This window comes from Botryllus schlosseri, chromosome 10 (assembly GCF_051294905.1).
Source record: "Botryllus schlosseri isolate E-star chromosome 10, Bs_hap1, whole genome shotgun sequence".
Lineage (NCBI taxonomy): Eukaryota > Metazoa > Chordata > Ascidiacea > Stolidobranchia > Styelidae > Botryllus > Botryllus schlosseri.
In genome coordinates this window covers 28,044,979-28,070,336 of record NC_137245.1, presented here as the reverse complement: position 1 = coordinate 28,070,336, position 25,358 = coordinate 28,044,979, and the positions used below count along the sequence as shown (strand labels likewise).

Genomic DNA, 25,358 nt, shown 5'->3' with positions numbered 1-25,358 from the left:
TTTTTAGTAGTTGACTAGTTCTAGTTCTGGTGTGCATTTTCAAAATGAGTAGTTGTAGTTCTAGTTGTGAGTTTTGAAAAGTCAGTAATAGTAGTTCTAGTCGCGCATTTTGAAATGTGAGTAACTCCAGTTCCGAGTTTTGAAACAGGAGCAGTTCTAATTGTAGTTCTGGTTGCAAGTTTTGAAAAGTGAATAGTTTCAATTCTAATTGCGGATTTTGAAAATTGATTAGTTCAAGTTCAAGTTCAAGTTGTAGTAGAATAAAATGAGTAGTTCTAGTTCCAGTTGAAAGATTTGAAAAGCGAGTAGTTCCAGTTCTAGTTGTGTATTTTGATGGATACAACAAACGTCGGCTATTACTTGTGCATGTTCGTCCATCCTCGTTCAGTTTGTAGTCATCCTCGCAATCACAGTAATACGACCCTATCGTGTTGATACATTTCTGTTCGCAGAATCCGTTTGTTCGTTCGCCATTCCTGTCCAACGCTTCACACTCGTTCTCATCTGTCAGAGAGAAATTCGAGTTGAAACAAAATTTTCCGAGTATAGAGCTTCAAAATTTCATGAAACAGTATGTTCAAATCGTGAATACCTTTACTTTAAGTTAGTAAACTCTAAAACCCTGATGTCCCAATACCCAACCGGAAAAACAACAGATTGTTGATATACAGTGTTCATGTCCAATTCTCTTGCAGTTGCTGACAATCACACTGACGTGCGTCGGGTTTATTTCAATATTCATATACTATTCGATCATAAACTTGAGCTCATATAGAAAGAAATAACAAGACAAACGTACCTTCGCATTTCACATCTTCCGACGTCAGCCAATTGCCTTTTACACCGCAAACGGCCTGTCCTGGCATCGAAAGCTTGAAACCAGTGCTAAACGCAAAATATACCCAGATTTTAACAAAGATATTGAGAATGCGAAACTTACTTGCATCTCGCCTCACACTCGTGATTGAACTCGTATCTGAAGGCCCGGCCGCATACGTAGCGGCCGTTGATCAGTCTGAGAACCCCGTTGCATGTCACAACTGGCAGACAAAAATTGAGTATTTTGCTTTGAAATCAATATTGATAAATTATGCTACGGATAGATGTGCAACACGCAATACTAGCCAGCCCTCTTGATTACCGAACCTCGATCTGACATCTTGATGTCACTCCCGACACAGCATTCATTTTGTAGCTTACTTTTATGTTATCCTCTCTTTTATCCAGTGTGCATGCCTCTTATTTATTACCTGCTATAGGCCAAGGTGGGTGTCTGATTAAAAGACTACTCCAAGTCGTTTCGGCACCCTTCTATCTTTTCATTATATCGCAATCTTGCGGTGTAATGATTTGATAAAAACTGTAATAAAATAATGATGAGGTGACTGCCCAGTCGGACAACCAGAAACAGATAGAAATCTGCATCGTTGCGACTGCAAAATTTTCAGCTTTTCCAGAATACAATAGAATTAGAATTACTGAATTTGCAAAAAATGGACACTTGATTTCAATGCAAAATTAGAAACAATGACGATAAATGTCACAGACAGTTCATATCAAAACATAATTCATTCTTATAAGCACATGAATATCAAATGTCTGTACAATTCTCCTGATTAGATTAGAATGATCAGATCATAACTAAAATGAAAGCATGGAAACATTTCACCAATTAGAATTAGATTATGGACATTGCTAGCTTCATCTGATTGACCGACCATTAGGGTTGTTCAAAAATTAAATTTTCCAGGTTTCGGGGATTCACCGACTAAATTGTTAGGTTACCCAATAAAACGCTTCACATCGAATTCGGCTCGATACCCAACTGGTAGATGTGAAGGCAGAAGAGTTATAAACATCATTTATTAAAAAAACGCCAGCATTTTTTTTTCCAAATTATATTGTCAACCCCATGAAATTGTCAAGTTGTCCAAAAGAACAATTCATAACCATTTTTGCTCACTTCCAACCGGTAGAATCGAAATGATTGCAGTTGAAAATTTTGGATTCGCAAAAATAGCCTGGACGGTGGATAATCCCAGAATTATGAATGAAAAAGTCGAATTAATTCGCTTCTACGGGTTGGAATTGGGTCAAATTTGTTTTGCTACGTCTTTGTAGACGATTCAACAATTTAATGAGGTTGACAGTCAAATTTGAAGATTAGCCTATTGTTTTACAATAAATTCAAAATGTGTCTTGTGCACATTGTGCAAAATGTGTCTTCACATCTACCAGTTGGAATCGAGCCAAATTTGTTGTGCCGCATTTTTTGAGACAACCTAACAATTTAATCAGTGAATCCCGGGAATACGTAAAAAAGAGATATTTATGAACAACCCTACTGACCATGTAGCCACATGTTTTTCATCCATCCTTAGGTAAGAGTTTTCTATAATTTAACAAAACTGACCGTTGCATCGACCGAGTCTGCGAGACCACAGGCCTTCAACCGAGCATCGAACTGGATTTTGTCCTCGGAGATTGTATCCGTAACGGCAAGCAACGGAGCACGCGGAACCTGCGTACTCTCCGTCAGTACATTCCACGTTACCATTGGCTACGTCTGGCAGGGGTTTGCAGGTCACTCCTGCGGAAAATCAATTCGTAAAAGTCAGGTAGTCAGAAAATCAGACTAGTCAATTCATTTCAGGGTGGCGACCGCAGTCAAATCATTCAGTAAATGTGACTTCATTCAACTCAAAACGATAACTTCGAGTTTGAAATATTTCTTGAGGTAGAAAATCATTTTAGTTATAAAAATCACTCTAATTGAAAAAAATCGCTATAGTTATAAAAAATGTAGTTTTCCAGTGAAAATATTGCCTCAATTAAAAAATCGCTTTAGTTACAAATTAACTTTAGTTGAAACAATCAATAGAGTAAAAAGAACAGCTTCAGATAAAAATTCATTTTAGTTTAAAAATAGCTTAGGTTAAAAATATCACTCTGGTTAAAAAAATCGCTATAGTTATAGAAAATGTAGTTTTTAGTTAGAAAATAGTGTTAGTCAAAAAAAACAGTTTTAGTTAAAAAATCATTTTAGCTAAGAAATAGCTTTGGTTAAAATAACACTGTAGTTGAAAAAACCACTTACTCTGACAGAAGGGTTGCGGGTGACTCCATTCTCCTCTTGCCCCGCCGTCTGAACTCGCGACGCAAGTGGTCCTGGAAGGTCCCATCATACTGTACCCGCTATCGCACTGATACGAGCATACTGTGCCGACAGTGTTGGAAACTGAGGTGCATTTTCTCTCGGAATTGTCTGGGACTGCGCCAAGTTCCGGGCAACCAATCACTATACACAGAATGATCAACGATGAAATAAAATGGGGGGCAGATCAAGTACGGGAATCACACAAGATGAGATTAGGTTCGGATTTTATAAAATTGGATTTGAATATTATGAATATTATTTACATATTTTACATTGAGTCATATGTTAGACTTGATACTTGAAATTTTACACCTGCGACGTCATATTTGGTGATACGATTGTTGATATACAATGTTCCTTCCAATTCTTTACTAGTTGCAGACGATTACCCCTGACGAGTGTCAGCCGAAAATATTTGGCTTCATTCCAAGATCAATATATTATTCAATTGTATATTGAAGTTGCGTACTTCTGCAGAATTGGATTTAATCATTTTTTGTACGATTTCGATCGGATATGAATTTACTGTTAATTTGAATCTGAATTTAGATTTAGGCTTGAAACTCCTAATCATTCACAATTTTGATGTGACTTTTCAATCAATTACAGTTTTGGATTTGTAACTACCAGAAAACCAGATATAATTGTTTTGAATGTGAATTTCGATCGGAGTTGAACGAGAAATTTCCAATCATTTTCAATTTTTACATTTCTCATCCAGTTCCGGCCATTCGCTGATTTGAATTTGGATTTCAAAAAACCAAATTTATTGATTCAAGATTGGATTTGAGTCTTACAATTCACGGTTATTCTGAAGACGAATTTGAATTGTAATTGGACATGGAACTTATGACCATTTTCAATTTCGATGCGGATTTCGAACAAATTTCAGCCATTAGCAGATTTTGACTTGGATTTGCATAAAAACGTGTTTCAGGATTTTGACCGGATATGAATCACGGTAGTTTTGAAGTGAATTAAGATTCGGATATGAAATTTCTGATCGTACTTTATTTTGATGCGACTTCTGACCAAATTATAGCAAATAACGTAATTTGACTTGACGATGTGATGAATCTAAAAATGGCCAATATATGGCCAAAGAAATTTTACGAAAACTTAATTTTCTATCAAAAATGGTTCTGAAAATTTGTAAATGGACATAAGCTACTTTGATTCCGCAGCTATGATAAAAAACTGAAACTGAAGTTGGATTTGAATCTAAAATTGAGAACAGGGTTAGAATTTAACAATAATAAGCAGGGTTGTAACCAAGTCCCAAGGCTCCGAGTCACAAGTCACAAGTCACTTTTGTGGTTCTGACCCGAGTCAAGTCGAGTCATTTTCAATTCACCACCGAGTCAAGTCCGAGTCCAATTCAGCGAGCAGAGGGTCGAGTACGAGTCATGGTATTATGACTCTAGTACGAGTCCGAGTCATTGCGTTGACTGCTCGGTTTCTAGTTAAAGTCTTGTTAACCCACTTTTTATAACTCTGTTTGGTGATATCGAATGATTTGCATTGATAATATACTCATTTTACTCACTCTTAACAGTTTCTGGTCGCATTTTCAAGTACCAGTACCAATAGACAAATGTCAATAGGCTGGTTGCTTTACTATTCTTCAAAATTAAATAGTATTTGAATATTTTTGGCTGACACTCGTCAGGAGTAATCGTCAGCAACTAGTAGAGAATTCAAAAGAACAGCGTATATCAACAATCGTAACACAAAATATGACGTCACCAGCACGAAATGTCGAATACGATAGCGTTCGATGAACTATTTTTAGATGAAATGAAATGAAATGTGAAATGTCGTTCTTGGCCGTCTGAGTCTCGAGTCATATGACATGGTTCGAGTCATGCTCAATGTCGAGTCATTTCCATATTTTGCGAAAATGACTCGCGTCAAAACGAGTCATCAGAAAATCGTGACTCGAGTCGAGTCATGACTCGAGTCATTACAACCCTGATAATAAGTCACCAATACTCACCGACGCAACGCGGCACTCTCGAACTCCAACGCCCGAGCATCGCGTTCGCCGGCCCCGCCTCGAGCTCGTCCTCCGACTTGCCCACGCATTGCAGCCTCGTCGTGACGCCCTCCTCGAACCCAAACCCGCGCAGGCACGAGAATCGACATATGCTGCCGAAATTCTGCCCCTGGTTGCAGGAATAGAGTCCGTTGAAATTGCGGATGGCCGGACATCGGATTGCTGAGAAAGAAAATGAATTGATGCTATGGCTACGCAGGGTTGTAACCAAGTCACAAGGTTCCGAGTCACAAGTCAATCTCACTTTTATCGTTTTGACTCGAGTCGAGTCATTTTACGCATTTGAAAAAATGACTCGAGTCAAGTTGAGTCATCAAAAAATCGCGACTCGAGTGGAGTCATTACAACCCTGGAAACAGGTGTGGTCGGAAAAAATAGCAAAGCATCCTTAATGTGATATAAAAGCGGCATTGCATCCTATGTGGTCACATGAAAGGTCATATTTTAACTTCCCACATCTATCATACTGCCATGTATGATACTCAGACACAAATACTCGGAGTCTGACACTCAGTTACTCAATTTTGCCCGGCAATACAAACGCGTTACGAATTTTCTTACATTTGCAAATGGGTGATTCCTCGGACCAGCCCCTGATCCCGCACACTCTTTGCTTGGGTCCGCGCAACATGTAGCCGTTCTCGCACGAAAAGGCGCAGACCGAGTCGTAGTAATCGCGTTTGGAACATCGGACGAAACCGTTTCTTGGCGCGAACATTGGCGGCTGACATCTGATGCCTTGAAACGAGAACGGTGGTCAGCATCGAAGGAACTCATTCTATTTGAGTGCTCGAGTCAGTTTTGTCTACTTGCACTATTTACTCAAGTGGTTATGTTTATGGATTATTGGTCTTTCCGCATTAATTGCTAAAAGTAAGCGACGAAATCTACTTTTTGAAACTACTCACTTGAGTATTTTTCAGAACTAGAACTAGAACTCGAACTATTCAATTTTCAAAATCCGCAACGAGAACTACAACTAGAAATACTTCCCTTTAAAAACCCGCAACTAGAACTACTCAAAAAACAGTAGTTAGTTGACCGTCAACTAGGTTGAAGTTTCTGCAACTCTGACATAAGCAGCGACTTCGACTACCACTGGCAAACAGTTATAGGGTTGTTTAAAATAACTTTTTTTTTCAAATTTCACTGGCTCTTCAGTAGAAAGGTAAAATTGGCTAAAAACACGTTGAAACCAAATTTAGCTCAATTCCAACCTGTAGAAGCAAAGATAATAGAGTTGAAAAAATGAAATTTCAAAATTTGCTGACAAGTCCGTGAAATTGCCAAGTTGTCCATAAAAAACAATGCATAACAAATTTTGCTCGATTGGATTTGAAATAAAAGCATTTACGGTGGGCAGTCCTATAATTCATAGGTAACGAATTTTGTGCTCCAAATTCTTTGCTTCTACTGGTTAGAATTGAGCCAAATTTGGTGTGCAGCGATTTTTAGCTAACCTAACAATTTTATCAAATGGCCAGTAAAATTTGAAAAATAGTTATTTTTGAACGACCCTAGTAGACACACAATCAATGTTTCGCTAATTTTACTCACGTCTGCAAGTCGGTGAATTATTAGTCCAGCTGTTGCCTTCGTAACAAAACGTCCGGGTCGGCCCGTTGATTTCGTAACCCTCTTTGCAAGAGAACAAACACATTTTGCCGGTTTCGCGGTTCGGGATGCGAGAACACTCCATTAGAACGTTATCAAACAGAGATGGCAAAACGGAGCAGTCTGGTTCTGGAACGACAAATTAATGTTAGACAGAGTATCTTTATTTGTGAACGGTGCAAATCAATAACATGCAGAACAAAAATGAAACTGGGTGAAACGTAATGTACAGGTAAGCCAAGTTTAACGGAGTCATCACAGTCAAGCCACCCAGCAGACTTGAAAAACTAAAAAACTCTTAGCTTTTCCAAATTAGATGAGAATTACAATTACAGCTACAATTTTTTGTCAAATTAGAGTAGGATTAGAGTGATAGCTGCACAGTTATTTTCAAATTAGATTAAAATTATAACTAGTTTTTTTCCAAATTAGATTATAATTAGAATTAGTGAATTCGCGAAAATTTGGACATTGAATCAAGTTCTGTGGACATCAAATCTTGGTTCATTCTTATGACGAGAATAGCAAATATCTGTAGATCAAGCTTGGCGCATTTTGCACGGTACAGTTCTGCTGTAGCATCTCCAGAATAACCAGAAATTGGATCAGAATGAAAACGACAGCATAGAAACATTTCACAAATTAAATCATAATTAGATTTTGAATTGGAGCAAAGAAAGACTTCACAAATTTGATTACGGGCGTTTTGTTGTAATTACTATAATTTAACAACTAGAATCATCTAGGGGTTCAAGTGTGCTCACTACTGAAGTCGAAAATTTTTTAGGTCAGTGGTACTCAACCATTTTGTCTTCGCGGACACCATTTGGACCGTCACAGACCCCGCAGACCACCCGCCCCTCCCAGTTTTAATTGAAATGTAGGTCATTCATTATAGTGCAAACTGTAGGCTAGTGAAAACAAGCAACTTTTCTTGATAATAACATCACATCTCTTATGTGCAATTTCAGAAAACTTCTATTATTTCGAAGCAAATTATGTAGCTGTATTTCTTGAAATACGCGGTCGATCCTTGAAAATCCGCGAATGTAATAATAAATGGTTCCGACAACAACTTTGGGTATGATCGAACATATACGGCACAAGTTTGAGAAACAGATTTTACTTGCCATATAATGTTCAGTCTAGTCATTTCTATCTAGCAGCTTACGTTGAAGTTATTTTGGAGTATCGGCTATGTATCTCACAGAAGAAAAGTTTGAAGTTTGCAAACAAACATTTTCCAAAAACCCAACGAAATATCTCTAAACAGCAGTATGTTTGTGTCAGTAGACTAATGGCAGTTTGAAAATTAAAATGAGTTTGCACAGTCGAATATTTCCTCTCAGTCGGCCATTCTGTTGATTAGAGTCCTGAAGTTTTAGCATTTTTCAAGCGAAACTGCTAAAATTTTTTGGTTTTCAGCCATTCTACGAATTTGTAAGTTTCGTAGTTGAGAATCACTGCTTTCGATCAACTAATGAAGGATGAATAAAAATACAAAATTAATTCAAGAAACACAAAAAAGAACAACAACACACTTCATCATGGAAAAATTTGATTTTCGAAATTGAAAGAATAAATAAAGTCATTGCGAGTACAATTTAGCGGTAACTTTAGGGCAGAGAGCGTTCTCCTGCACGGATTCTTACCCCCGCATCTCGGAATGGTGGAAGACCAACGGCCCGTCCCTTGACAAATCAGCCTTCGGCTGCCCAGAAACTTCCTGTCTTCGGGACAGGAGAAGTCGCAGACCGATCCGATCGTTTCGTTGGCCGTGCACTCTTTAGTCAGTCCGTTTCTCTCCTCTATCACGCTGCAAGTGATTTCTGGATAAAATAAACGCACGGGGTTTAGCATGCGCACAAAAATTCAACTTGGCCGAAACGAGACTTGTACAATCTACTGGATTTACAAAGGGTGCAACTAGAACTAGAACCACTCGAAATACCAATTGTTAGTTGACCGCCAACTAGCTAGATTAATAGTTTGCATAAGTGTGAACGTACCTACGCACGTATGGGCAACTCCGGTCCATTTGCTGGTGGAGCCGTCGCATTCCCTCTCAAAACTGCCGCGAAGTATGTTGTTTCTAAATATTCGGATCATAATTCGCAATCACAATCCAAACAACAGTGATGGCTAGGGCTGAGCGCACGAGTAATTCGATTCTGAATCGAGCCCTAGGCTTTGAGTCGACATTACGAGAGTTCAAATATGTAGCTTTTACGAGAGAACAAAGAATATAAAACAAGCTCTACATCACATTGAAGTTGATTTGGTATTTTTTTCGATCACGAATTCACAGATACGTCATTTCTACTACCGTGCATAGTAGAGTTGTTAAAAAATAACCTTTTTTCAAGATCCCGTGGATTCACCGAATAAATTATTAGGTTACCTAAAAAAACACTGCACACCAAATTTGGCTCAATTGCAACAAGTAGAAGCCGACCAAGTGCCAATTTTTGAAATTATGATAACTAAATTTCTTCAAATTTTACTGTCGACCCCATGACATTGTTTAGGTTGTCTAGAAAAACGATGCAAAACAAATTTGCCACAATTCCATCAAAAGCGAAGTGATTTGAGTTTTTTATTCATAATTCTGGGATTTTTGGATTATCAGTGCTCTTTTTGCAAATCCAAAACTTCCCACTTGAATCACTCCGCTTCTACCAGTTATAAGTGAGCAAAAATGGTTATGCATCATTTTTTTCGACAACTTGACAATTCCAAAAATTCTAAATTTTTTTTTCAAAAATATATGTATAATAAATTCAAATCTTTCAATTGACTCCGCATTAGTTTCTACTGGTTGGAATCGAGCCCAAATGTGATACGACCAATCAAAGTTCCAAAGCTACCACAGTGTAAAATAGTTTTGGAACTATATAATTTTTGTTGATAACTTTACTGAGTGGAAATGAGCGTACAATTTCGGTGCTTGAAAAAATAATGTCTCACTGTTCGACGCGAATTATTAGTATCAATAGGTATGGCTTCACTTACGAATTACATTTGAAAGTACAGACGGAACCAGGCTTGTTGGCATTGGTGCAGGTCATGTCGGCGTTTTCTCCAGGTTCTAGATTCGGGCAATTAAATTTGTCATCAACTGTCTGCTTTCGGTTCGGGTCCTCTGAAAAAAAATTGTCGCAGTTAGAGAGAGAATGTTCATTACTATGGTCAATCGTGGAAATCATTAATATGCAATAACAGGCAAATAACTAGGTTGCATAAGATAAAGCACAGGAGTTTGAAAATTTTGAATTTATTATCAAAAAATTTCAAAAAAAAAATTTTCAAATTTTATTATCAACCTCATGAAATGGTTGAGTTGTCCACAAAAACGATGCAAAACAAATTTGACGCAATTATAACCCGTAGAAGCGTAGTTATTCGAGTTTTTCAATAATATATCCGGGATTATCCAACCTCCAGGCTATTCTTGAGAATCCAAAATTTTCAACTGCAATCAATTTGCTTCCATCAGTTGAAAGTGAGCAAAAATGGTTGATCATTGTTCTTTCGGACAGCGTAACAATTTGATGGGGTTGACAGTAAAATTTGAGAAAAAAATTTCAAGTTTTTTTTATAATACGGTAAATTCAAAATTCTCAAACTTCTGTGCCTTCACATCTACCAGTTAAAATCGAGGCAGATTTGGTGTGCAGCGCTTTTAGGCAATCTAGCAATTTAATCAGTGAATCCCCAGAATTTGGAAAAAAAGTTATTTTAGTAATTAGTTGTTGATATCGACTCAAAAATCGTGTAACGACCGGCCTCACTAGACACTCCCCCGCTTTTCACAAATGCAACGTAACTCACCGATACATTCAGGCGGATTCAGGACACTCCACGTTCGATCCCTCCTACAATCCGACCTCGACGTGCCTTTAATTTTGTAACCCGGCAGACAGAACCACCTGCATACTGAGCCGACCTTTTCCTCCTTAGTACATCTGATGTAACTGTTGTCTGGCGTTGGCAGTTCCTTAAAGCATTCTGCAAAGAAATGGTTCCACACTTTACTATAGATGGGTTTGTATTGACTCAAGTCTGGATTTTCGGTGACTCGACTTGACTCGAATGATTTTGTTCAATACAGAAAATGACTCAACTCGCACTGGAATCATTGCACATGAATACATAACAAGATGAAATTTAATATATATATATTATATCCATAGAAAGAGGTAGGCAGCATTCAATAACAGCAGTGGTCTAGTAGAAATTTTCTATATCTAGGATTAGATCTTATGAAACCAGGACTTAATCTAATGGAAAATCTAGTAATCACTTACCGTTCAAGCAGGGAACTTCAACCTCATTGCACAGGTTGCTTCTACACATACATTTGCACGCAACATCTTTGATACTGAACGAAAATGGTTGCTTAGAGCTAATTGCTACATTTTTTTTCCGAATTAGATGAGAATTTGAATTAGTTTAATAGCTAAAATTAGAATCATAGCTACACGGTTTTTCCAAATTAGAATAGAATTAAAATGATATATAGCAGGTTTTTACAAATTAGATAGAATTAGAATGATAGCTACACAGTTTTTCCAAATTGGAATAAAATTAAAATGATATCTAAACAGGTTTTTTCAAATTAGATTAGAATAAGAACGATATAGCTACACTGTTTTTTTCTACATCAGATTATGAATTAGAATGATAGCTATTCATTTAGTTAGTTGCAGCTACACTCCTACTCTACAGTGCTCTTTTTCAAATTATATTAGACTGGATATTCAATTAAAATACGAATTTGGAATAAATACAACAAAATCAATATCAGTTCATATCATATCAAATTACAGTTCATTCTCACAGCACGAGAATGGCAAATGTCTGTACACCAAGTTTGGCTCGTTTAGCACTACGGTATACAAAGTGCTCCATACCATTTGCGGCAGAACCAGAAATTATATCAGAATTAAAATAAGACCATAGAAACAGTCTACAAATTACTTAGCTCGCCTCTAGTAAGTCTAATTGGACACTAGAAGAATATTTATAGTTGTCCAAAAGTATTTTCAAGTTCGACTCACTTTTCCCGTCCGGAACAAGCGATTGTCACGTCACGTCCGTTTTGGATCTGTCTGCCTAGTTCCGGTCGCCATTGCGCGCAGCGCTTTGTGATTTTTGGAACTCCTTTCGAGTATCGGACCTCGTTTAGGCACGCGTCTTTGTCGTGAGGACATTCGAACTCCTTCTCCGGCCCTTTGCACTCTGAAAAACTCGCTCTTGACTTGACCGATTCGTCTCAAAGTGTAGCGTGCCTATATAATACGTCGTTTCAGACTCATTCAGAAAATTCCTATAAAACTAGCGATAGAGGAATCAAATATGACAAGGGAATCCCGAATCCGCCAAACTATCATTTCATAGCAAGGAGAGTTTCTTCCCGCCTATTGATTACATAATCTGTTTGTTGTTGATGTTCCGGTTCAGAGAGTACTGCTAGTTGCTAGTTGCTTCGACACCTTCCTATCTTTTCATTGTATCGTGGTGTATTGAATAACTAGAACAAATCTCAATCTGGTATCGGTTTATTATTAATTTTATGATTTCAATGCAACGCAAGACTGCGATACAATGAAAAGAGAGGAAGGTGTCGAAACGACTTGCAGTACTCTTCCAAGTGAGATAGCCGTACCATAGCATCTCTCCACACAAACCTTCTTCAGAATTACAGCGCTGACAGTCAGAATACGCTGCCATATTGTCGCAAGAAATACTAAACCCTGGCCAATTTCCGTGAAATAAACCAACACACACACGAATTCTGTCAATTGGGACACCGGATAACCCGAACCACCGTATCATTCAGCCAAAAATGCTCGGAAAAGGAGCACCAGTAAAAATTGCACGTAAAAACGCCAAAAAATTCAGAATAATCCCGGCTTAATTCGGACGCAGGTTCGCAATTCGTCTCAGTAGGTTAAGACGCGGAGGCAAAGTGTCCTACTCTAACTAAAATATAACATGAAGACTCAAGCCACAGACGTAGAATCAGTTCGAGTCGGATGCAGGACTTACGCTCATTGTCAGGCATCGCGTTACACGTGTAGCATTGTTGAGAAGTCCTGACCACTTTTTGTGGGCGTGACCCAATCGGGCGATCTTTCGCGTACGCTTGCACCCTTATGAGGTATTCTCTCTAAAATGTGAGAGTAGCGTCCCATTTAACGTAGATATAAGATAACATGGATTGAAACAGGAGGAAATATCTAATAATATATACAATGCTCTTTCCAATTCTCACTTGCTGCCGATTAGCCTACCCCTGACGAGTGTCAGACGAAAATATTTGGGTTTATTTCAATATGAATTTCGCATTCAATAGTATATTTAAGTTCAGCTACAAAAGCGTCTTCAAATAGGATATATTAGTCTACAAAAAGCTGGAAGTTTACAAACGCACTCCTGGATTGAGATTGCGCAGTATCGTCGATCTTTTCTGGCTGTTCAGCCAAATTCCGGAAGCTTCGTTCCCGACTCTCTTCCCATCCACCCATTCTCGCGCGTTTACACTGAAAATAGGGGCCGCAGTTCAGCGGACTTATACAAAATACCAATGTTGTTAGTTGTATAGTTCTAGTTCTAGTTGAGTATTTTGAAACGTGAGAAGTTCGAGTTCTAGTAGCGCATTTTTAAAATTGAGTAGCCTAGTTCAAGCGTGATATCTAGTTGCTGATTTTGAGAAGTGAATAGTTCCCGTTCTATAGCTAAGGATTTTGAAAATTGAGTATTTCTAATTCGCCAGTTCTAGTTGCGAGATTTGAAAAGTAAGTAATTCTAATTTTAATTGCAATAAGTCTTTAAATGTGAGTAGTTTTAGTTCTACAGTTACGACTCTTGAAAAGTGAGTAGTTTCAGTTCTCGTTTTAGTTCCTAGTTTTGAAAAGTATTTAAGTAACTCTAGTTCTAGTCGTGGATTTTGAGAAGTGAGTTTAGTTCGAGTTCTATAGATGCGTATTTTGAAAAGTGAGTCGTCCTAGTTCTGGTTCTAGTTTTATTTGCTGATTATGAAACTGGGTAGTTCTAGTTCTAATTGTAGATTTTGGAAAGTGAGTAGTTCTATAGTTCTAGTTACGCATTTTGAAAAGAAAGTAGTTTTAGATGTACTTGTAGTTGCGGATTTTGAAAATGGGTAGTTCTGTAGTTTTAGTTTCACATTCTGAAAAATGAGTAGTTCTAGTTCTACTACTACTCACTGGACCCACTCACTCACTACTACTACTACTACTACTACTACTAGCTCATCATCATCATTGGTTTATTAGCAATTTTATCAGTTCAATATAGGCGGCCTACACCACAAAATGCAATACAATGAAAGGATAGGAAGGTGTCGAAGTGACTTGGAGTAGTCTATGGAATCAGATACCCACCTTGGCCTAGGCGATGTAAAGAGGAGGCAGGCACACTGAATGAAAAGTAAAAGAAGATAGTATAGAAAAAAGCACGCTACAAATGGGGGGCATGTCATGGAAGACGATATTGATATGCCAGGTCGTGGTCAGGTAATCTTGAGGATGGACTAGTATTTACTTAGTATAGTAATTGTTTGTATTTTGACTTGAATGAGGACATATGCTCGTCGACTGACGGCTGGCCTGCGGTTTACTGTTCCACACGTCAGGTCCGGCATATTTATAAGAGCGATGATCTGTTCGGTCTATCATATGATATTTGGACGACGTGGACGCGAGTGTGTTGTACGTGTGCGCTTTTGATTCCGAGGTAAAGAAGTCGTTGAAATATTCGGGGCAACGACCGCAGTGGAACTGATACATAAACTTGGCGATTTCTAGTTTCCGCATGTCTTTTATGTTTAGGACACCGAATCTCTTCAGCAGCGACTTGTTGGGTGGACATTGGACAACCAGGCCCCATTGGGGTTCTAGCTATGATACAGAGTACCTTATGTTGTAGTTTTTGCAGTGCTGGCCCGAGTGCAGTTTTTCTGGCAGCACCCTAACAGAGGATGCCATGTTGTAACTTCGATTGGATTAGGGATTTAAAGAGTATCAGAAGAACCCAGGCTGGCATGAAGTGTCTAAGGCTGTAAAAAAGGCCGCACTCAGGTGATAATTTGGTGTCTAGGGACTGAATATGACTCTTTCTCCGAGTCCAGTAGAACCCCATAGTATTTGGCATTTTCTGTGTTGCGCATTTCAAAAAGTGAGTAGTTCAAGTTCTAAAAGGCTACTATAGTTTCGAGTTTCGAAAATGTAGTATATCCTAATTCTTGTTCTATTTTTTGCTCCGCATTTTTAATAGTCAGTTGTTCTAGGTATAGTTTTAGTTGCGACTTTTGTAAAGTGAATATTCCTAGTTCTAACTGTGCATTTGATAATCCAGCAGTTCAGACTTCGGTGTTTTGAGTGCAAATTGTCCTATATCACGATGATATTAATACTTGTTATGAGCGGTTTCCATCGAAGCATGCGTAGGCCATAAACAAACGCGGTCGAGAATCTCGTAAACGCGACCTCTCGGGTCACGCTACGGCGATGGAAACCTCTATTATGACGCTAACGCATGTTAATTACTTGGCGGCTAGATTTCGAACGAACGCCCCGAGGAAATTGCGGTCACGTTCCTAGCACGGTCTTGATTGAAAGTATTTGGAGATGGATTGAATGTGAATTCATTTAAAGCCGTATGCAAGAGCAGTGGAATGATCGATGGATGTGGAACGATCGAAACTTGATATTTTCACCAGGAATTTCATTGCCATGAAATGAGTAACACGCTGCAGCAATACACACGCTTACTACTAAAGAGAGTCAATCGTTAAGCTTTTATTGAATAAATTAAAAATTAAGTTCTTGTTCGTGTGATTATGAAGCTCTGCAACACGTTAGGCAGTGGTTCACGAACTTTTTCGGCATGTGGCGCATTGCAAAGATTATAAAACGCTTCCGGCCTTAAGGCTGCGCTTTGAAAATCTATTTACATGTGCTAATCCGGTTGATGTGATTGTTTATCCGAACATTATGCAACGAAACGAAACGGTTGCATTGTTGACAAACATAATATAACATCGCCAATTCCTAGAAGTCGTGTCCAGTTTTTTAATGTTCAGTAAGTATCCGTTTATTAACAATTTCATCATTTCAAGACATTACAAGATTGCGATACAATGAGAAGATAGGGAGGTGTGGAAAGAACAGTCAAAATGTCACGGCCATGAATATGAAAATAACGCCATGATTTTGATCGCTTTTGCACCGATCGTGGAATGCGCTTCGAAAGCAGACAGCTAAATCCCAATGATTTTTTGTGGAAGCGGCGTTAAATCATTGTATTATACCTTACGAATACCTAATTTTATATAATTACGCAGTTATCTTCCACAGCAGTTCCAAAAATATACACCTATATGATCACCTGTGGCGGGACCTAGTAAAGAACTTAATTGGACATTTGAAAATATATGTGGGCTATTGCAAAAACAAGCTGCGAATTTCCTTATGGTACCAATAAATCCTCGATTTTAACGAATGACACAAAAGTTTGTATAGTTTTTGAAATGATATTCCAGTTAGAAAAAAAAACGAGACAAAAAATGACTTGTTTCCAAATAGGTCATTGACCGATAGCGAGCTTCTATAGTTCGAAATGAGTAACATCTCCAGCAGTATGCCTACAAAAGTTTCATGATTATATATCCGGATATTTAAATAATAAACAGCCAAGTTATTTGCGATACCAATAACTTCACCTTTTGATAAATAAATGGGTCAAAAGATGATAATATTATTAAAGTTATATTCCAGATAAAATTAATGACACAAAATATGATCGGTTGGTTCTCAAAGCAGTTTTGCATCAATCAGAATTGTGTAGTTCTAGTTCTATCTTTAGCTGCGAATTTTAAAAAGTGAGTAGTTCTAGTTTATAGCCCAGATTCACTCACTAATATCTGGTCACTCCTTGGACGTAGTTAAACCCGACTTCAACCGATGAGGCTCTGACGAATAAGATATTCACTCCGCCGCTGCTGCTGTACGGCCTTCTAGATTGGCCTGACGTCCCAGAAAGCAATATGACGAATGTAGAAATAAATAAGGTCGCTCCCAAAACCCGACTGAAAGTCATCGTCGGATAGGAACTTCACTAAGAGAGCTGAAATAGAAAATAATAAGCTCGAATTCGAGCTACAGCTACATAATTTTTTTAAAGATTAGAATTAGAATTGCAGCTACAGTTTTTTTTCTTCTTCTAAATATGATGTGTAGCTATAATTCTATTTGTAATCTAATTTGGAAAATATGAGTAACTATCATTCTAAATGTAATATAATTAGAAAACAAACTGTATAGCTAGTTTTTGGTGCAAACTGTGTATCTGTAATTCCAATTGTAGCTAATCTCCAAAAAAATATGTTTTCATAATTTCAATTCTAATCTACTTCGAAAAACGTGTTATGATAATTGTAATTGTATTCTAATTTTGAAAAACTGTGTATCCATAACGGCAATTCTAATCTATTTTGGGAAAAATGTGTGACTATAATAATTCTAATTCTCCATTCGCTCCCAAAACCAAACTGAAATTCATGGTCGGATCTGGTTGGTAAAGTTTCGTCAACTACCATCAGTGAGAAAAATGACTAGTAAATCTACAAATAAGTTCAGTTTTCGAAAATATATTCATTTACCTGAGTTTAGGGCCTATTTGGTATAGTTTTCATGACAATTTCATTCATAAAAGTGCTGCAAATATACCCCAAATCTACTTTTTATATATGCAAATTACAAATATTTGAAGAGCTTCTTGGAGGTACAGAACTTCAATATACAATTAAATAGTATATTCATATTGAAATGAACCCGAATATTTTCGGCTGACACTCGTCAGGGGTAATCGTCAGCAACTAGTAGAGAATTGGAAAGAACATTGTATATCAACAATCGTATCACAAAATATGACGTCACCAGCATGAAATTTCGAATGAGAGAGCGTTCAATGTACTATTTTTAGGTGATACACGAACTCCTTTTGTTGACAGAGTTTTGGTTGGTGTATTTTGATAAAAGTTGATTCCAATTCCAATTGATTCCATTTGTGTGCCTTGGAATCAACTTTTATCAAAATACACCAACCAAAACTCTGTCAACAAAAGGAGTTCGTGTATCACCTAAAAATAGTACATTGAACGCTCTCTCATTCGAAATTTCATGCTGGTGACGTCATATTTTGTGATACGATTGTTGATATACAGTGTTCTTTCCAATTCTCTACTAGTTGCTGACGATTACCCCTGACGAGTGTCAGCCGAAAATATTCGGGTTCATTTCAATATGAATATACTATTTAATTGTAAATTACAAATAGTAAAAAACAGTATTTCAGCCTTGAAAACCGCTCAAAAGTAGTTTAATAACATGAACGCTCGATTATACTGAGAAAAAGTAGAAATATTCCGTTACTGAGTAAATCTTGTGATAACCCCCAATATATTGACGAGTCACGATATTCTCGTGGATTCGCGAGAAATCAGATTCGAGTCGATCGAAATCCACGGTCATTTTTGGTAAACTTGGCGTAAAGCAACGAATTTAGATGCGTTTATGAAAAGCAAGCTTACGCGTTGGTGAAAATCTGATGAAATCGCTGGTGAACATCTCAATTGAATTGTAACATTATTATACAAGACCAGGACAAATGGATATTTCAAGCTGCGAATTAAACTAATTTGTGAAATGTTTCTACGCTCTCGTTCTCAATCTAGTCTGATTTCTGAATTTCCTGAAAATGCAACAGGAGAACTGTATAGTGCGAAACGAGCCAAGCTTGTCGCACAGACATTCGCCATTCTCGTGCTCATAAGAATGGATTCCGATTTCAATTGTGTTTTGCGAATGCATAAAATATAATTCTAATCTAATTTGGAATAATCTGTTTAGCTACCATGCTAATGCTGATCTAATTTTGAAAACCTGAAAAATTTCCAACCGTCCAATCTGCATGCAAGGCGGATCCGGGCTCAACTAACTAGCGGCTTCTGACACAAAATCAAAAATATCCAAATACAGACCGTGACACGGTTTCTTTTTTTTATCGGAATGAGAGAAAACCGCGTAATTATCTCGTTACACGGTCCGCGATTGAGATCAGAGCTAATTTAAGGAAAATATTTTAAGCCAATGTAACGTCGCCATGGAGATCTCTCGCAGATTAAAGCGTGGTTTGGCACGTCATGGATTCTGAAGATCAGAGCAACTCGTATTTAAACTTTCCACGTAATTCCGGCAGTCAATTGGCTTTTAATGCTATTCAAACAGCTTATGCTGAATGAATACTAGCGATTTACGAGTAAGTAAAAAGCACTTTTGCCTGAAAAGCTGAAAACTGTCAAGTAGAAGTAGAAGTAGTCTAGAAGTAGTCTCAAGTAGAAGTAGAAGTAGCGCCGATAACTTCTTTTCGAGTAGTAGAAGTAGGGATTTAAAAGTAAGTACAAAATTGAGTATTCTAGGCCTATAGTTTTGCTTGAATAGCTGAAAACTGTCAAGTAGAAGTGGAAATAACCTAAAATCATAACTACTTGAGTAAATAATGGAAATAGGCAAAATCTACTTCAAGTACTCCGATAAAGTAGAAGTACCGTACCAAATTTCGACTCAAGCACAAGTAGAAGTAGATATTTACAAGTAATGAAAAAGTAATTATTATCGGCACTGTTAAAAACATAAACACTGGAGGAAGTAAGCAAGTAGGCAAAAAATGTGGAAAACATAGCTACTTGAGTAAGAGGAAGTACCTCAAGTAAATTTTGCCTACTCGCACTACTTCCTCATGTGGTTATTATTTTAGAATACTTCTATTTCTACTTCTACTTGACAGTTTCAGGGGTTTGAAAATTCCTAATTTACTATAAAAAATAAAAATTTCAAATTTTACTGTCAATCCGATGAAATTGTTAAGTTGTTCACTGAAACGATGCAAAACAAATTTGACGCAATTCCAACAGGTTGAAACGAAGTGATTTAAGCTTTTCATCCATAATTCTGGGATTTCCCACGGTCCAGGCTATATTTTTGCGAATCCAAAATTTTCAACTGCAATCATTTCCCTTCTACTGGCTGGAAGGGAGAAAAACGGGTAAACATCGTTCTTTAAGACAACGTAACAATTTCATGGGGTTGACAGTAAAATTTGATTTTTTTTCAAATTTCTTAATAATAAATTCAAAATTTTCTAATTCCTATGTACTAGGACAAGATGTGTGATTCTAAATACTACATATTTCAAGTCACGGATACCTTCCTATCTTTTCATTGTATCGCAGTCTTGTAGCGTTTTTAAAACGATATAATTATTATTAACAATAAACTCGACTCTTTACTGCGGCCTGATCGATTAATGTGTGGGAAATTCTTTGTGTCATTGTGATTCGCGTTCCCGTTGATTTTTGGTGACGGGTTATTTTTATGTAGCCGGAAAGAAATAATTCCGTGGAAAGATAACATGTTTGTCCCGAATTTTATTTTGTGTAACTTACCAAGTTGAGAATCTCACTCTAATACTATGTAGTCAGGGTCAAATTATCTTTATGTGATGTAGAACAGGAATTGGATTCTCCGTGGTAGTAGGAGAACCGCGCGCAACGATGAAATCTTGCTGTACAGACATTTGCCATTCTCGTGCTTATCGGAATCAACTATGATTTGTCATGAACTGAACTTGCTTCCGTGTCCAAGTTTTCTAATCTTATGTGGAAAAAATTTTAGTTATAATTCTTACTCTAGTCTAATTTGGGAAATATTGTGTAGCTATTATTCTAATTCCAATCTCAGTTAAAAATGCTGCAAATTTTCCAGTTGTCCAAGTTTGCATGTGAGGTTGCAAGACACAACATTTAACAGAATCATTTTTATGGTATGAGCCGGAAAGCTCCAAATCATGTCCACCGTACATTAAATAAGATGTGACAGTTGCCAAAATATTATTTTTTTTCTCAAAATTGCTATCGTACCAGTTTCCTGAGTTTTTACACGCCATGTGCTGCAAAGTGCAATATATAGTTCGAAAAATTTAGTCGAGAAAACTTCTAAAACCTCTATAAGTGTGGTGAGTGTCTGATTTCAAACACTACTCCAAGTCGTTTCGACACCTTCTTATCTTTTCATTGTGTCGCAGTCTTGTGGTGTTTTGAAACGATGAAATTATTAATAATAATTTCAACAATAAAGTCAACAAATGAAAACGTAAGTTTCGTACATTTGGCGTGAGCACAGATACATCCAAGATATCATAACATGTGAATAATGCAATTGTATCACGATTGGATAGCACATTCCAGAACATCGCAGCAACCATGATGCATGTAGCATTTGAAATTGTTAGCAATAAAACTGAACTCAATGTGACATGTTTGGCTCGATTTTGATATTGTGTAAACTTATCGAATCGGGAATGTCATCACACAAACTGACCTGTTAGGCTCATAACAAGAGGCAACAAACATGACCTCGAAAACAATTATGCCTCAATTATACCAGCGCGCTTTGTGAGAAATCTCGCGGCTCATTAGATTTTCGCGCCGCGACTTCCCGCTTATTATAGGGTCATTAAAATAAATCGGCTCGGGACGAACGTTTCAAGGATTGTGTAACCCTGCAGGGCTGGACACAATGATTACGTACTCAAATATGAATCGAATAATAATTCCAATCATTCATGTCGAATGTAGTGAGATATGATTCTTTCCAGTACTGAAATTATACCATCCTTGGCACTAAGAGTTAATTTATCAACGAAAATTATAGTTTCGATATTATTCCGGTTGTGGAAACCTTTAAGCCTGGACTGGTACGAAACATGTAGTACAAAGCTATACGCAGGTTATCGGAAATGTCATGTAAATTCGTGATAGCCACCCACGGCATTGTCACAAAGTGCAATGAAATAGGTATGGTCGAAAAAAATGCCAAATTATCTTCAATGTGATGTGAAACTGGCGTTTTATTGTTTGTGGCCGCGTAAAAGATACATATTTGAACTTTCCGCATCTTTCACGCTGTTTTAGAGTCAAAAAGAGTGACACACGGAATGAGCGATTGAGTGTCGAATCACTCAGGCATTCTTTATCGGCAAGACCTATGCCAAAAGCGTATAGGAAAAATACTAATCAAGCTTATGAAAGTCAAAAAGATCGTATATGATGCGATGCCACACGCACGCATGCGAGTACCGAGAATGGGAAGTTTGTCACGTAATATCGATTATACCTTCAATGTCGTTTGAAACTGCGCGAAAATGACCGCTGTTTCAAGGTAGGCCTACGTATTGCGATTAAGACGTTGTTTCGAGTAATTATAACTTTAACTTCTATCGTGCCAAGTATGACAGTTTTGGATTTGTCGAAGCAGATTTAGATTGAAGACGCTATTTGAGGTGCAAAACTTCAATAGATACAACCGAATAATAATAATTAATTCATATTGAAAGATACCAGAAGATTTTCTGCTGACACTCGTCAGGTGCAATCGTCTGCCGTGAATATTCGGGTATATTATACATAGTGCATAATACCTCAAATACATATTGCTCGTGAATATATAGTGCGCAAAATGAGCTAAAACGATTACATAGCATGATTTTCACGCAAAACTACAATATTATAATGGATATTTACTGTAAATTAGGGCTGTATGTGTGTGGCGTGTGTCTTAAGCTCCGGCGAACCCCGAAACTGGATCAGCAAACCTCTGGGGTTCGTGGTGAACCCAGTTAATATCCACAGATGTTGATATAATCTGCTGCTAGAAAGACGATGTCTACACCCTGGGGATATTTTATCGTTATTGAGTTATTTTTATAGTTGAATTTGTGTATCTTAAACTGCAACTGTGCATTTGTAATATCTTTATCTTTGAAGTCATGTTCGTGGAACTGCAAAACGTTCAAAAGTGGGCAACCACAAAATCATGATGTCGTGCAAACCAACCTAAAACGAAATCCGATCACAATCTCAACAAGCCTCAAATATTCCGAAACTGCAGCCTTCAGAATGAAGCCTAACCCTGGCGCTACGCCTTGTGACGCCATAGTCTGATTTATCGTGTTTGTGTGCTTCATTGCGGCGATTGCAACCGGCTGCGGTCTAGAAACGCGACAGTTTCGTTTCAAAAGCCACAAAATGTCAAATTTCTTAATCGCGTTCGCCGCGGGCGGTCGTTTGTTTTGATCCTTCGCAAGTCTGAGTCATTTTTGGCGATAATTAACAGGCGAGCCATCGCTTATTCCAGAACAAGGGAATTATTCAGCTGTATAACATTCTGAAATAGTCTGTGGGCGGAGAAATTAGTCCGCTGTACGATCAGGAACAAAAAACTCGCCAAAAACACTCTTTTTGTTGTATTGCAGGCCTATACAGACAATGCATCAGGTGGTGTAACGGGCGGGCACTATATTAGCGAATTGCGACCTTCCATCCCTAGAGATTACCGACCCACGACATGTCTTGATGTTCTACGAATCTAGGCCAAGAGGTTTCGACATTTTCCTATCTTTTCATTATGTCGCAGTCTTGTGGTGTTTTGAAATGATGAAATTATTAACAATAAACTCAACAAATGGCAAACAAAATGGTAGTAAGATTGTTGAAATACAATGTTCTTTCCAATTCTCTACTAGTTGCTGACGATTACCCCTGACGAGTGTCAGCCGAAAATATTCGGGTTCATTTCAATATGAATATACTATTTAATTGTATATTGAAGTTCTGTACCTCCAAGAAGCTCTTCTAGTAAGTTTCTGAGATTTAGCGTCACTTTACTGAAAAACAAAGGTATCAAAACATGTGACTTGAAGCAAATTTAGCACAGTTGGACAGGACACCTCAATACTAGATCAATTACTATGTATAGACGTTGTAATTCAGAGGTCTCAAACACGCGGCCCGCCAGATCATTTTGTGCGGCCCGCATCGGCATTTTAGATTTTGAAGTATTCGACGATATTTAACTGCCACATATCTTTTTTAGGATTTGATAACTTAAAATTCGCTCTAAACTACTCCAAAATCCTGAAACTATATACTCGTCGAACTTTACTATCACATCACTTTCAAAAGTTACCATGTGGTGGAAAATCAGCTATATACGTCACGTTACCTGTTTATGGTGATAGGACTTGACCCGTTGATAATAATTCGTTACTGAAAATTGTGATTTTTACTTGGGCGCGACGTTTTGTAGAATTACTCGAACTCGTACTGAATGGGTGATAAAATAAGAATGACTAGAGTTGAGTCGGGTCAAACTTTATAATCAGAGAAGGACTAGTGACTCGGAAAGCCGTGACTTGGTACGACCACAGACGCAACAAACCACCCAACTGTTACGGGAAATAGTAATACAGCGAAAGGCCGTATAGCTTGCGTTGCGGAGCGTATTTAGCTATTTAAATAGGTCGGTATGGCAACCATTGGCATTCTGTTCCCCCTTAATGTGTAGTCATAGTTATTTCTTGCGAGTAAAGTAGCGGTAACCTACGCTCCATTGCTGTAACACCAATGGATTCGTCGGCGACTAGACATTTCTATTTCCATGGTACATTAATCAGTCGGCAGTGGATATTGATCTGTAAATCTAAAGCTGATATAATTTTACTTTGTTATTGACATGATCAATAGCCTAGTTATCAGGAGTGTGCCCGCAACCCGGATTAGGGTGTAATGCTCTAATGCTCTGATGTCAGGTCAATCTTTGTTCAATTTTTATATAATGTACCAATAATTGTGGCACGTCAAATGTCCGCTAGCTGCCAAATTATAACGCGACAGCTTTTACGATGTCATGAGATGCATTTGTACTCTCGCATGCTGGGGTCTATAACTACTTTTTTGGACAAACTATGCCAAGTGCAACAACAATTTTATTCAAATATTTGAAAATGTGATATTTTTCATACCAGGCGTGAATTCACAATAGTAAATCATATTTCACGACGCGTGCGACGTACGATGCGTGCCAGCCTGCAAGGTCCCTTAAAATAAGGTCTATACTTGAAATTAATACATCGTATACCCCTATTTTGGTGCTGTGGCCCGCGGCGCCATCAGAAACTATGAAATTGGCTCGCGATTACATTTGAGTTTGAGACCTCTGTTGTAATTCATGTTTTAAACAAAGTGGTAAACAACCAGTTGTTTTAAATGCATATAATTATGGACATGGAACGACAATGACTCTTATGTTTGTGAAACGGCCTTCACTGCTAGTAATAATGTGATGTAAATAGACTCTTCAAGGTACAGAACTTCAATATCAGATTGTATAATGCAGGGGTGTCAAACTCAATTTGCGCCGCGGGCCAGATTCAAACGTTCAGATCGCTCGCGGCCGTCGCGGGCCGAACCAGTCAAATGATTCTGAATTGTTACCGCAAGACCCGTGCACGCCATTGTTTTTCACATGATATACTTAATAGTACAGGGGTTGCCAACTCACTTTTCAAATTTCGTAGAGGCCGCGGTCGTGTGAATTCAATATCAAGAGA

At 37.8% G+C, this 25,358-nt stretch overlaps 1 protein-coding gene across 1 annotated transcript in view; it reads right to left on the bottom strand.

Annotated features, from left to right (window-relative positions):
• The window catches only part of LOC145447664 (sushi, von Willebrand factor type A, EGF and pentraxin domain-containing protein 1-like), a 65,774-nt gene extending 48,764 nt beyond the window's left edge, over window positions 1-17,010 (bottom strand). Inside the window, exons 1-17 of the mRNA XM_080325919.1 lie at window positions 16,768-17,010; window positions 13,264-13,372; window positions 12,879-12,999; window positions 11,888-12,068; window positions 11,135-11,208; window positions 10,659-10,835; window positions 9,840-9,969; window positions 8,837-8,919; window positions 8,480-8,656; window positions 6,771-6,956; window positions 5,775-5,951; window positions 5,154-5,375; window positions 3,098-3,298; window positions 2,414-2,590; window positions 941-1,040; window positions 800-885; window positions 361-504 (exon numbers count right to left, since the gene is read on the bottom strand). Of these exons, the coding sequence (XP_080182045.1) occupies window positions 361-504; window positions 800-885; window positions 941-1,040; window positions 2,414-2,590; window positions 3,098-3,298; window positions 5,154-5,375; window positions 5,775-5,951; window positions 6,771-6,956; window positions 8,480-8,656; window positions 8,837-8,919; window positions 9,840-9,969; window positions 10,659-10,835; window positions 11,135-11,208; window positions 11,888-12,068; window positions 12,879-12,999; window positions 13,264-13,372; window positions 16,768-16,949 (2,527 nt within the window). The 5' untranslated portion in view covers window positions 16,950-17,010. The remainder of the gene's footprint in view (window positions 1-360; window positions 505-799; window positions 886-940; window positions 1,041-2,413; window positions 2,591-3,097; window positions 3,299-5,153; window positions 5,376-5,774; window positions 5,952-6,770; window positions 6,957-8,479; window positions 8,657-8,836; window positions 8,920-9,839; window positions 9,970-10,658; window positions 10,836-11,134; window positions 11,209-11,887; window positions 12,069-12,878; window positions 13,000-13,263; window positions 13,373-16,767) is intronic.
• Window positions 17,011-25,358: the final 8,348 nt, after the last annotated feature.